The sequence below is a fragment of the Artemia franciscana genome, chromosome 12 (genome assembly GCF_032884065.1).
Source record: "Artemia franciscana chromosome 12, ASM3288406v1, whole genome shotgun sequence".
NCBI lineage: Eukaryota > Metazoa > Arthropoda > Branchiopoda > Anostraca > Artemiidae > Artemia > Artemia franciscana.
Window position 1 is genome coordinate 20,792,328 of NC_088874.1, and position 13,894 is coordinate 20,806,221.

Genomic DNA, 13,894 nt, shown 5'->3' on the forward strand with positions numbered 1-13,894 from the left:
TCAAAAACGAATGTATTCAAGCCGAAGTAGATGAGCTGGTAAAGCATTATGTTCCAGGTTCCAGGCCCGAGAGGTTCCAGGTTCGAACCTTGGCTTTAGCATTAATACTAAAGTAGAAAAAAAAAACTAAAAAAGGTAAAAACTACAAAAAAAACTAAAAAGAAAATACTAAAAAAAACTAAAAAAGCTAAAAAACTGGGGCACAAATAACGACCGAGAGATATAATTGACGACCGGGACACTCAAAGGTAAATTACAGACCGGGACATCAGGACACAAATGACGACCGGGACACAGGGAATATAAGTGACGACTGGGACGCTCAAAGAGAAATTACAGACTGGGACAGAAATGACGACCGGGATACTGGGAATATAAATGACCACCGGGACACAGGGACACAACTACAAGGGGAATGCCGGGGACACGGGGGGCATATATAAATGACGACGGGGACACAGGGAATGTCCGATTAGCAATCACCATCAACAAAGCTCAAGGGCAATCATTAGAATAATCAGGTATAGATCTGAATACGGATTGTTTTTCCCATGAACAATTTTATGTTGCATGTTCAAGAGTCGGTAAACCTGACAATCTATTTATATGCACAGACAATGGGACATCGAAGAATGTTGTATATTCGCAAGTTTTACGGAGTTAAAAACATATATATATATATATATATATATATATATATATATATATATATATATATATATATATATATATATATATATATATATATATATATATATATATATATATATATATATATATATATATATATATATATATATATATATATATATATATATATATATATATATATATATATATATATATATATATATATATATATATATATATATATATATATATATATATATATATATACATATATATATATATATATATATATATATATATATATATATATATATATATATATATATATATATATATATCTTTCTATATTCACAGGTCGGACACAGGGACACAACTACAATGGCGCGTAACGACTTACGCGCGCGGAGGAGCTTGGGGGGTGGGGGGTTGGGCGAAGCACCCCCACCAACTAAGTGTAGGGGTGGCGCGAAGCGCCACCCCAACAGCTAGTATATCATACAATCTTCTGGTTCCGAAAGACTGTTTATACTAGCATTTCTATTCCGATCATATAATATCTTGTACAAATTTACTATAAAACAGAAGATGTTGTAGAAATTTATAAGAAATTTAGATTTATTTTTGTCAGTCTCTTAAAACCGAAATAATCAGAAACCGAAAACCGAAACCGAAAACAGATGGTGCAAGAGCGATGACGGGCAAAAATATTGGTTTTAAATCATTTTTTCAAGCTGTTCATTATGATCATATAACTTTTACTCATTGCCTTATTCACCGAGAGGCTGTTGCAGCGCAAAAATTAGCACCAGAATTGAACGATGTGCTTCAGGATGCTGTTAAGGTCATACATTTTATTAAGAGCCATGCCCTTAACAGTCGCTTATTTTCAAATATCTGTAAAGGATACAGATTCCAACTACACAACTTTGTTATTACATGCAGAAGTAAGATGGTTGTCAAGAGGTCAAAGTTTAAAAAGATTATTGTTATTAAAGAACGAGATCGAAATATTTTTAACTGAACGAAAATGTGAATTTGCTGCTTTTTTTCAAAATGACTTGTGGCTATCCAAGCTGTGTTATTTGTCAGATATTTTTGTGAATTTAAACGATCTTAACTTGTCTCTTTAAGGTAAAAATTGCGATATATTTACTTCAAACGATAAAATTGAAAGTTATTGTAAAACTTTATTGCAAAAACTATTGTAGATCACTTAAAAGCGCTAGAAATACAGTTCCGGACATATTTTATATTAAATATTGATTTACAAAAAATAGTTTGGATTCAAAAGCCGTTTTGGATTTGCTTAAGTGAGATTGATCATCTGCCACTTAAAGCTCAAGAGGAGTTTGCTGAGCTTTCGTGTGACTCAAATTTAAAACTACAAATCCAAAAAAAAGCCCTTGACTGAATTCTAGATCGGAACTAGAACTGAATTTCCCACAATCACAGATATGGCGTTAAATGTACTTCTGCCATTCAACATCACATATTTATGTGGAGTTACTTTCTCAGCTTTAACACACATTAAATCCCAATATCGTTCAGCGATAAAAAATGTTGAAGAGGTCTTACATCCAGCAGTTTCAAACATTACGCCAAGATTTGATTTGTTATGATTAAAAACAGGCACATCCATCTCATTAAATTTTTAACGTAAACTTTAATTTAATATTTACCACGTAACTACTTGGATATATTCGAGAGAATTAAGACGGTCAGAATCAGCTTTTGTTTTTGAAACTATAATAAAAACATTTCTATAACATTTTGTACAAATTTCAATTTTAAATTTTTATATGTTTCAAAACGAATTCTAAATTTATGTATTTTCATATGCATATGTTTACTGTTACCTAATAAATATATCATCAAAAAATATTAATTTATTTTTCTTTTATATTTGTTGGGGTCGTTAAGAAACTCGCAATCATTAATGGGGTCGGGAATTACAAAAGTTTAAGAAGCCCTGTCGTAGATGAAAGTGTGAGCAAAATGAATGAATTTTTAGAGATTTTACGGGCTCAGGGTGATAGGATAAGTCTGAAAATTAATGTTAAGAAGACTAAGTCGCTAAAGCTAGGAGAAAGTGAAGAAGAAAAGGTGACACTGGGTAACAAAAAGATTAATCTGATGGACAGCTTCACTTACCTTGGTAGTATTATTAGTAAAGACGGTGGGAGCAGTGAAGATGTTAAAAGTGAAATAGCTAAGGCTCAGGGTATTTTCTCACAGTTGAAAAAAGTTTGGAAGAATAGGAAAATAAGTCTGCAAACCAAGATTAGAATAGTGAAAGCTAGTTTGATGACAGTAGTCAAATATGGTTCTGAAGCCTGGGCGCTCCGAAAAGCGGATGAAGATTTACTAGATGTTTTCCAGGGGAATTGCGTATTTCAAGCAGAGGGTTGTACGAAAAATGTGGTTTAATCCCGCTTCCTAGGGATATAATAAGAGAAAGGTTAAGATGGTTAGGGCACGTTCTGTGGATGAGTCACGACAGATTACCGAAGATTGTCCTTTTCGGCCAACCTTCTAGGGCTAAACTGAAAGTAGGTCATCCGCAGCCACGGTGGGAGGATGTCATACAGAAAGATTTAAGAGGCATGGGAACTTCCTGGGAGGGGGTAAAGAGGGAGGCTTTGAACTGATTAGGATGGAGGATGAGCACGCGTAGCTGTGTTAGCCTCATGCAGCTTGCTGCGGCAATGAGTTGTCAGTAGTAATAGTAGTAGTTTCAGCTTAATTGCTTGCGGAGTTGGTTAAATAGATTAGATTATGATAAAAACTATAAACATCCAACTCTTCAGACCCTCAATTACCTAAGCCCTAAGGTAGCTTCTAGTTGAGAAGTGCAAACTTTACTCCTTTGTTGTCAAAAACAAATATTTGTAGCGTTTTAGTTCTGATGAAGGGACAATCCGCCGAGATTATTCGAAAGGCGTTATGTTAAATAGCAGGATTTTTTGAGGAGAGCAGAAAAAGGAAAAAAAGGATTTCTGATCATTTTCAATGTCATTAACAGTAAGAAAAACGTTTTTGATAACTCAAAAACATTTTGCGCATAACATGCTACGATTTTGGATCATCTATTGATTTCGTAAATGGTTAGTAGATATTGAAGAAACTATAAATGTTGGGATGACAAGTGTATAAGATTTACCTGATCTAGGTCGAGAATGACCTGACTCATAGCCAGGTGCTGAAATAGTTTGCACGGATTCAGACATCTTGTCGTCTTGTTCTAGGGATTCGTCCGACACAACAATAGATGGTGCTGGCAAAGATGTCTGAAAAACAAAAAAATAAAATATTAGTACGTACATCAGCTACGATACAACAAATCAACTTGTTAGGAGGATTGCTACTGATTTCATGTTCATTTGGTGTGACAAAATGTCCTGAACAGGGATGTTTTCCATCAGCTGATAACACAGGAATTGATTAGTGAGAGTTTACATGGCAAGTTTACCATCGTGTAGGCTATGCCTGAAAATAAGTCGTTCAGCATTCACAAAAGAAGTCCATAGGGTCCGAAAATCCAAACACTCCCTCATAAACAAAAAACACAACTTGCCTGTTTTATTGATAATATAGGCCTACCCTTAAAAATCTATCAGTAAAAATATATTTAGAATTTTTCGGTATTTCCTTTTACGCTTGATTACGAAGTATATTTCTAGATACATATTTTGTGGACTTGGTAAAACTTGCTTCTACACAATTTTTCAGCTTTCTAATTGTCGAACTGTCTTTAATATCCTTTAATCATATCAAATGTTGCCAGTTTTCAGATAATCCTTACTTTTAGAGAGAATCATACTACATATTCATAGTAATAATTAAATCGACTGCTCTGACGATAAAAACTTTAAATGCACAATTTTGACTTTGTCCAATTTCCTTCTATCGGGTTCAAACATCTTTACGTTAATCAAATTTGCTGAAGTTGAGGAAATCCCCTGCATAGTAACAGGTGTAATATTCCAAAGGCAATACCAGGGTTTCGAACCTAGTCCACTAGTTTCACGGTGATTTTGAAAGTGGAATTACACCAGTATCGCTATTTTGGACCAAAATTTACAAAACGAAAATACCGAAGCAACCAGTTTCAGAAACTTGATCGTCGAGTCGCAAATTCGAATTTAAGTCGCCAGTACCATAGAATTTTGATTTTGAGTAGCCTACATTAATAAAATCTGTCGTATATTTTTCTGTCAGTTCTTTGTATTTTTCAACAGGAACCCCCTTTTCCGATAGAATGAAAGCGTAATTTTTTTTAGATAGAATGATATCGTCACTTTTTAGATCCGCTAATTTCGACTATAGGTTCAGCCATTAAGCTGGAGAATTCTGAGTAGGCGGGCACAGGAATTTGTATGACGAAGACGAAATATCTAGAAGGTAGTTTTTGATTCGGTATACTAAATTGCCCCCAGGGCGTTATTTATGTCAGTGTGAGATAGTTCAAAATCTTATTAGGTAATTCCACAGTAGGGTAAAAAGTCACTTTTGGACACCCTCACATAGACTAGAAAAACCATTTCTGGACAAACATTGTAAGTATTTAACAAGAAAATACTAGAATTGGGCAAATAAAAATTTCAGAAATATTCAAGAATTGATATTTAAGCTGATTGTCAAAGGTTACTTACATGTTTATTCTACTATCTTTGAAACATCAAAGAAAGTTGGTCAAGAGAGTAAATGTTTGCCCTAGGCCACTAAGTGATTATCTTATAAAATGTTAAAATAACTCACTGCAGCTATACGTTTCCTACAGTAATAGCAGAAAATATTTTCAAATCAGTCACATCGCTTAATTTATTCAGAATTTGTAGAAAGGGCACAGTGCCTCCCACCTCGTATTGGAAGAGAGGAAGCGGCTAGAAGACTCATTCAAATCTACCTCAACATGAATCAATTGGACCATGGATCAGCTAGATCAATTGGACCATGGATCAGCTGGATCAAGAGAGGCCGATAAAAATTTATCTCTGGAAATTTTGCAACAATACCTTCACACTTTTGAAATAGTATCTTTGAAGGGAATGTGTACTTCCCAAAAATCTCTGGAAGTTTTATTCCCCTAGATCAAGTAGGCCTACTTCCTGCTTTAATATTAGCGAAAACATTTCCCGGAAGTGATTGTTTACCCTATGTAGGTATGTCCTTAAAGCGATTTTTTCCCTATCATATAATTACCAACTAAAATTTTAAACTAGCTCACTCAAACTGATGTAAATAGCACTCCTAAACCAATCCAGTCAATCAAATCAAGAATGTCCGGGGGAAGCCATGTTTTTAAAAATCTATTTTGGAGGAGGAAGAGGTTCATTACCCCCTCCCCCAGAAAAACAGCAAACTGTATGAGAAAACGGGCAAAATCCTGCATTTTTGTATTGGGGTTGCATATATTTGTCCATAAAATTGTCTAAACTGCTAAATATACCGCTGAAGATTTTTATACTTATTTTAACACATGCCATCCCATCATATTTCCACGATTAGTTAGTTTATAAATCGAGATTTTTACCGGACAATTCTCTTACTTAATGCTATATCTGAGTCAAATTTCAAATTTTTATTTTTGTGCTCAACAGACATATAAAGATTTAAACGTTTGAATTGAATTCCTGAAAATGTCAAGATAAAATAATTCAAAAATTTAAATAATAAAAAAAATGGAAATCTCCGCAGCTTGAAACCCTGAGAATTTAAATCACAACTATGGAAACCAAACCCATCCTAGCCTAACACCCACCCCCACCCCTAATGTGCAAATATATAGCCCAAATTATACAAGTCCAATGCATTTTTGTCCAAGGCCAATGTATTGTATCATCCATCACTTGTTTTCGCAGCTACAAAACCGGTTTTCTGAGATGTAAACCTAAGCGTCATTCTTTCACGTGTTTCCAAAAATTGACAAGCACCCCTAACTTCACTTCTCGAGTGTGCACCTTATAATATACAAGTACTATTTCTCCCCCTCCCCTCTAAAACAAATCTCAGCCAAATTGTATTTGATCTTTTTTTCTGATTTTAGTTCCCCACCGCAATCTTTTTAGGCTACACTTTCTTTCTACCCTCAATATCAGTATAATGTTTCCGTACCTGTATGCTCGTAAATAATCGTGATCTCTCGTTATAAGGACAAATGTGACAAATTTGAAGTCTAGCATTATTACATAATAGCAGCTGTAAATATTGCGAAATCTCCGCTTTGATTCATTAAAATTAGGACAAGGTAATCAAGAGAAATCCTTAGGCCTCCGTCACGCCTAGAAAATGAAAATCTTATTTTAGAGAGGTACCACCAGCCCTTGCATACAGGCTTCATTATACCGAAAGAAAATTGCAGCCATTTTTATAAATTCCATTCTTTAAAATATATCCATATTTTGAATAAAAGTAAAATAGGACTTTTAAGCATGTCAGCCAGTGGACGGCTGAGAAAGCTTTGGAAATCATCAGGGACTTGTTTACAATTTCAGGAGAAAATGCGCATAAATTTCTATTAAAAGAAGCATTACTTGCTATGACTAGCCCACCCATCTAGAAAATTGAGAATTTTTCCAAATTTAATATCTTGTCACGTGCATATTGCAATTTCTTAATCTAAGCTTTAATAATTCAATTGCAGGTGGCTAAGACAAGTGATGGGGCTGAATCTGCCCTCTCCCACTGCTCAAGACACAGCCCAATTCTAGTTTATTAAGTTCATATACCTCCCAACCCTTGCCCCCTCGAAGCCATTGAGTTATGGGCCCATACTGGAGCCAGCCTTTACAATCTTTTGATCAGCCTATATAAACAAATAGGCTATTGTTTCAAAAAACTAAATACATTCATTTTTATAGGAGCCTTAACATCAGACCTTTAAGTTATTCAGCGTGATGCCCATTATACTTTCCCGTACAACCGGTACCCACTTTGGTTATCAAAATTTACCATCTCACTTTCATATGAAGGTACTATCGAACTCCTGGAGGAGTGTCTCTTGTCTTCGTAAATATGTATTGTATTTCTGAAGTTGGTGTTTTGGAAAATCTGCTTTGCTTTGTCTCAATGCCGCGTAATTAGGCTGACATTTTCATGAAGTTTTGTTGGGGGATGACAAGCCAACATCAAACTTTGGTGTTAAGGGAAGGGAGAAGGCGACTCCAAACATTGTGCTGGGGAAGGCAAGAAAAATTTTCAACAACCATCACAAAAAGTATACATCACAGTTTTTACTTTTTTATGCTTGCCGTCCGACAGACTTTCTGCTCGTTAGAAAATACACAATTCTCCTCTCTTATTATATTGAATTCTGTGATAACTTAATGAGGTCCATAGAAACCCGAATATTTGTGTTTGTTGCAAATATTTCCAAAGAACACTACCTATAATTATTTGTGCTTGTTTTGTGAAAGAGTGCATCTTGAGCCTGGTAAGAGATACTTGTATTATTATTTTTTCATGATTCTTTTAGCGTGATTTACAAAAATTTAGTTTGTTCTCGTCCGAATTAAAAATTTTATATAAAAGTTGTGTTATCATGCTCAAAGAATTAACTATCCGGCCCGATCCAAGGTTCATAATAAGGATAACACAAATGGCTTATTAACTGGAACGCCCAAGGAAGAAGGACGCAATATTTGCATGTCTATGACAAAACGTAAAAAGGAAAAAGTTTCAGAAGGGGAACACAACCAAATAAAAAACAGGAAATCACGAGATTTTGGGTAGAAAGAAATTGGTCCTTAGTAGATTTTGGGCAGATTTAGATTCGCCCCATCTCCCCCCCCCCAAGGCATGCCACGCGTACTACAGAGAACTCGGGAACGTTGGTGTATCTATAAATTTGGTTTCTATTTTAAAAAGCATATCTAACTTACAGAAGGGGACGGCAGTCTATCCATTCAAAAATATTGGGTAAATCCATTTATTTTCTAACAACTCAAAATGCAAACATTACAGCGAATGAAATTAAATGACAATAAACCTTTCGTCTGAGAACACCTTTCCTCTATACACGATACAGTGAAACAGAGCGAGAAGTAGGCTTAAAAAACCAGTTCCTCAGCCGTTTATTGCTCCGTAGATCCACAACACATATTCTAATGAAGAACATTAGTCACATGGTTTTATTTTACAATAAACAACAGGAAATATAACAAAAAAGCAATTCCACAAAAAGCCATCATCCCTCTAATATGAGCGACGAGAGTAAAGTTGACAAAATATTAGGCGACTATACCATGTACTCCTTCAACCTTTTCACACAATAATATGAAAAAAACTTCGTTTTCTTAAAGAGTTAAAGAGGCTGCGTCCCAAAGTTGAACCTTAAAACGTACAGGAATTAGAAGAGGCAGTTGGGGGGCTGCCGCCCCCCAAACCCCCAGCTTTTAAAGACTCTTTTGTACAGGTTTTTATGGCACTTGGTATTAACCAAGTGACATATAGCAGTCGCCAATTCTGTCGGTCTGTCGGTCTGTCTGTCGGTCCCGGTTTTGCTACTTTAGGCACTTCCAGGTAAGCTAGGACGATGAAATTTGGCAAGCGTATCAGGGACCGGACCAGATTAAATTAGAAATAGTCGTTTTCCCGATTTGACCATCTGGGGGGGAGTGGGGGCCCGGTTAATTCGCAAAAAATAGAAAAAATGAAGTATTTTTAACTTATCAGCGGGTATTTGGATCTTAATGAAATTTGATGTTTGGAATGATATTGTGTCTTAGAGCTCTTATTTTAAATCCCGACCGGATCTGATGACATTGGGGGGAGTTGGAGGGGGAAAACCTAAAGTCCCGGTTTTGCTACTTTAGGCACTTCCAGGTAAGCTAGGACGATGAAATTTGGCAAGCGTATCAGGGACCGGACTAGATTAAATTAGAAATAGTCGTTTTCCCGATTTGACCATCTGGGGGGGGGAGTAGGGGCCGGTTAATTCGGAAAAATAGAAAAAATGAAGTATTTTTAACTTATGAGCGGGTGATTGGATCTTAATGAAATTTGATGTTTGGAATGATATTGTGTCTCAGAGCTCTTATTTTAAATCCCGACTGGGTATGATGACATTGGGGGGAGTTGGAGGGGGGAAACCTAAAATCTTGGAAAACACTTAGAGTAGAGGGATCGGGAGGAAACTTGATGGGAAAAATAAGCGCAAGTCCCAGATACATGATTGACATAATCGGAACTTATTTGCTCTCTTTGGGGTAGTTGGGGGGGGGGAGTAAGTCTTAAAAATTAGAAAAATGAGGTATTTTCAACTTACGAACGGGTGATCGGATCTCAATGAAATTTGATGTTTAGAAGGATATCGTGTCTTAGAGCTCTTATTTTAAATCCCGACCGGATCTGGTGATGGGGGCGGGGAGTTGGGAGGGGGAAACCTAAAACTTGGAAAACACTTAGAGTGGAGGGATCGGGATGAAACATGGTGGGAAAAATAAACACAAGTCCTAGATAGGTGATTGACATAAACGGAACGGATCCGCTCTCTTTTGGGTAGTTGGGGGGGGGGGGGTTAATTCTGAAAAATTAGAAAAAATGAGGTATTTTTAACTTACGAACGGGTGATTGGATCTCCATGAAATTTGATTTTTAGAAGGATATCGTGGCTCAAAGCTCTTATTTTAAATCCTGACCGGATCTGGTGACATTGGGGGAAGTTTGGGGTGGGGAGATCTAAAATGATGGGAAACGCTTAGATTGGAGGGATTGGGATGAAACTTGGTTGGAAAAATAAGCAAAAGTCTTGCATACGTAATCTACATAATTGGAACGGATCCGCTCAATTGCGGGGGGGGGGGCAATTCTGAAAAATAAGAAAAATAACGTATTTTTAACTTATGAAGGAGTGATCGGATCTTCATGAAACTTCATATTTAGAAGGACCTCGTAACTCCGATATCTTATTTTAAATCTCAACCGGATCAAACGTAATTGGGGGGGGGGCAGTTGGGGGGACCGGAAATCTTAGAAAATACTTAAAGCGGTGAGATCAGGATGAAACTGGATGGGAAGAATAGAAACCTGTCTAAGATACGTGACTGACATAACTGGACCGGATCTGCTCTCTTTGGTGGAATTGGGAGGGGGGAGGTAATTTTGAAAATTGAGGTATTTGTAACTTACGAAAGGGTGACCAGATCTTAATGAGCTCTTGGCTCTTCCGACCTCGTACCATATGAGCTCTCGGCTCTTCCGACCTCGTCACAAGTGCCATATGAGCTCTTAGCTCTTGTTTTTTGTGGGGGGACTTCATTGTTACTAATTACTAGTTTCGGCGCAATGGTTCTCCTGTCCTCTTGTGTTTAACATTTTTCGAAGTTATTCCATTATTCATTCATTTCAATTTTTTGTTAATTAAAAGAGGGCCTTTCCGAAGCCAAGAGCGGGGGGTTAGCAAAAAAACAAAAAACCTGTACAAAAGAGTCTTTAAAAGCTGGGGGTTTGGGGGGCGGCAGCCCCCCAACTGCCTCTTCTAATTCCTGTACGTTTTAAGGTTCGACTTTGGGACGCAGCCTCTTTAACTCTTTAAGAAAACGAAGTTTTTTTTCATATTATTTCTGTACGTTTTTCTACAATCCATGGTGGATGTAATTTAATAATTCCTGTACTCCTCGTACAGGAATTAGGAGAGGAACTTGGGTGACTGCCGCACCCCCCCCCCCGCTTTTAAATCATTGTATAAAATAGAAAAAAAATAGATAGAATGACCGAAATGTTTCTTTTGCTCATAAGAAGCTAATATTCTGTTATCTCTCAATTGATAAGCTGTCCAGGTGTTATCAAAATTATACAATTTTATTTTGATGTTGTGAAAAAAAAACCGCCCGTAAGGGACTTGAACCCTTGACCCGAGGATTAAGAGTCCCACGCTCTTATGGAGAGAAATGCGTTAATTAAGTAGCTAATGCGTGGTTTCTGGAAAACAGGGAAGGAGTTATGGGATCGAGCTGAAATTTCGCGGATAAGCTCCTGGGCCGTAGGGGACCTTAACTTGTGAATTTCAGCCCGATCGGACAACGTTAAAAGGGGGGGGGGGTGTTGTTGGGGGGGTCGAAACTTTCGGGGGGTTAAGATTTTCCTACGAAACTTTCCAGGAAAATTACTCGGAGAATTCCGCATCGAATGAGTCTTCGTACACCCAGATCCGATGTCGGCTGTGACCTGTAGGCGTCTAGAAAAAAAAAGAAAATGAATTTTAAGTGGCTATGCGTGGTTTCTGGAAAACAGGGAAGGAGTTATCTGATCGAGCTGAAATTTCGCGGATAAGCTCCTGGGCCCTAGGGGACCTTAACTTGTGAATTTCAGCCAAATCGGACAACGTTAAAGGGGGGCTGGGGTTGTCGGGTCGAAACTTTCGGCCAGATTTTCCCCATGAAGGAAAAGTTGGAGGGGGATGAAATTTGGCAGGTTTCTTAGTTGGAGCTCGGGCTACAAAATGCATCCCTCCCCATCCCTCTGCGATTACTGGAACCGAAGATCGCTTAACATTGTCGTGGGTCGCCTCTTTATAGAGGCACGAGTGTGCCTCCTTGAAAAGTTGAACATGAAATATTTTTTGTCCCTTTGTGGTCGGGTTATATTATAGTTACATTTGTGCATAAAATCAAAACTTTCCACGACTACAGCGCCAATTATAGGACCAGTTGGTCATTTTTTTACTTTCATTTTTTAACTTCGAGCAAGAGTAAATTTGGAATTTTTTGAAATTAGGAAGTTTTTTTTTTGCTTGGAATAGCGGCTTCACTATTTGCTGTTTCTTTGGAATTTGAGTTGAATATTAGTCTTATTTTCTGCAAATTTTAGGTTCATTATTGGTTCCATTTTTGTCAAGTTCTTTCTTTTAACTTTTAGTTGATTATTTATTATAATGTCTGTTATTATTTTTTTATTCTGCTGAAGACATATTTAGCTCTTTACTTTTGGTACGAGAAACTCGTTTTTATTTTTTATTTAATAATAACGAAAAAGTTAAAATGTACTGAAGAAAATTGACCCGTTCCTGTGGATGCTTGAATTAAGCAGGGTTTCCTTAATTTTAACAAGATTTTTAGAGAAACTGAATTCCAGCTGGGTAGGGGGCAAACTGGTGTCTGGGGGGACTGAGGTATGGGAGGGGAAGTTTTCCCTCTGCCCCATAGCATGTTACACCCCAGATTCCAGCCTCTTACCACTTAGGGGTTGGAGAAGCTTAGGCATGTGGTTCTGGATCCACTCAAAGTTGTATATTAAAGGAAGGATTATTTATTGTTATATTTACTAATTTTTACTATATAATAGACAGGATAGTACTATTTGTAATGTATAGCCTAAAGAGATATCATAGCACTAGAAACTTATTTGCATTTTTTTTTCTGTGATTTTTTTTTGTCAGATTACATTCCAGTTTTTTTTTTTTTATTGCTATTCCATACCCTTATGTCTAAAGTTTTTTGGTGTTTAGCAGGAGGTGATATTTGAAATAAGTTATGAGATACAAAATTTTGCTTATGTTTTGAAAACCTTGAAAATCTTCTTTAGAAAAATAGTTACTTCTAGAACGCCAAGGGATTCGATACACGATCACAGTCTTAGAAATCATTTCTTAGTGTGCCGTTCATTTTTAATAGAGAACAGGGCATTTTTTCACACCTGCTCTACATGGCATTAAACTTATTTAAAACGTTAAACCCAAACCAATGTTGGTCCCAATGTTGGAATAATCAGCTAGTTCCATGCTAAATTCCTGTTCTCAGTGCCTAAACATGTATTCTTTTTTTAAATATGGATAATAAACTTTTTGTTATAACCTGACGTTTGGCAGGAATACTCCACATGTTCCAAATAAATATGGCTTATAATTTTGATAGTACAAGGGCATTAAAAAAAATAAGCGGAATTTTGTGATTGTTTACTGAATTTTCTATTACAGTGGATCTTTCGACATAGAATAGATTTACAACATCTATGATTACAATGGATTTTCAACATAACCTCCTTCAATGTCAAACCACTTTTCCATGTGATGGTTCCATCCTTTTAGACGACTTCAGGGAAATCCCCTCGACCTTCTAAAAAGTCCACAAGTACAATTCCTTCATAGTGATAGAAAACGTTTGCCAAATACCTTGTTGACAAAAATCATCGATAAACTAGTGCTAATAAACTAAATAAATTCCCTATTTCTGTAGGATTACCGTCTTTTCTCCATTATATCCTACTCCTTCAAGAAATTTGATGCAGTGTCAAGATAACAGAGACACATACACTGGATTAACACCTC

At 36.6% G+C, this 13,894-nt stretch overlaps 1 protein-coding gene across 5 annotated transcripts in view; it reads right to left on the reverse strand.

The window, feature by feature from the left end:
• LOC136033827 (5'-AMP-activated protein kinase subunit gamma-1-like) overlaps positions 1 to 13,894 on the reverse strand; it is a 188,252-nt gene that overhangs the window by 84,465 nt on the left and 89,893 nt on the right. For 4 of the 5 annotated variants that reach the window (XM_065714761.1, XM_065714762.1, XM_065714764.1 and 1 more), the window contains one exon: positions 3,791 to 3,917. In XM_065714761.1, the coding sequence (XP_065570833.1) occupies positions 3,791 to 3,917 (127 nt within the window). Of the gene's footprint in view, positions 1 to 3,790; positions 3,918 to 8,510; positions 8,550 to 13,894 lie in introns of those variants that run through there. The other variant, XM_065714763.1, reaches the window with a different exon arrangement.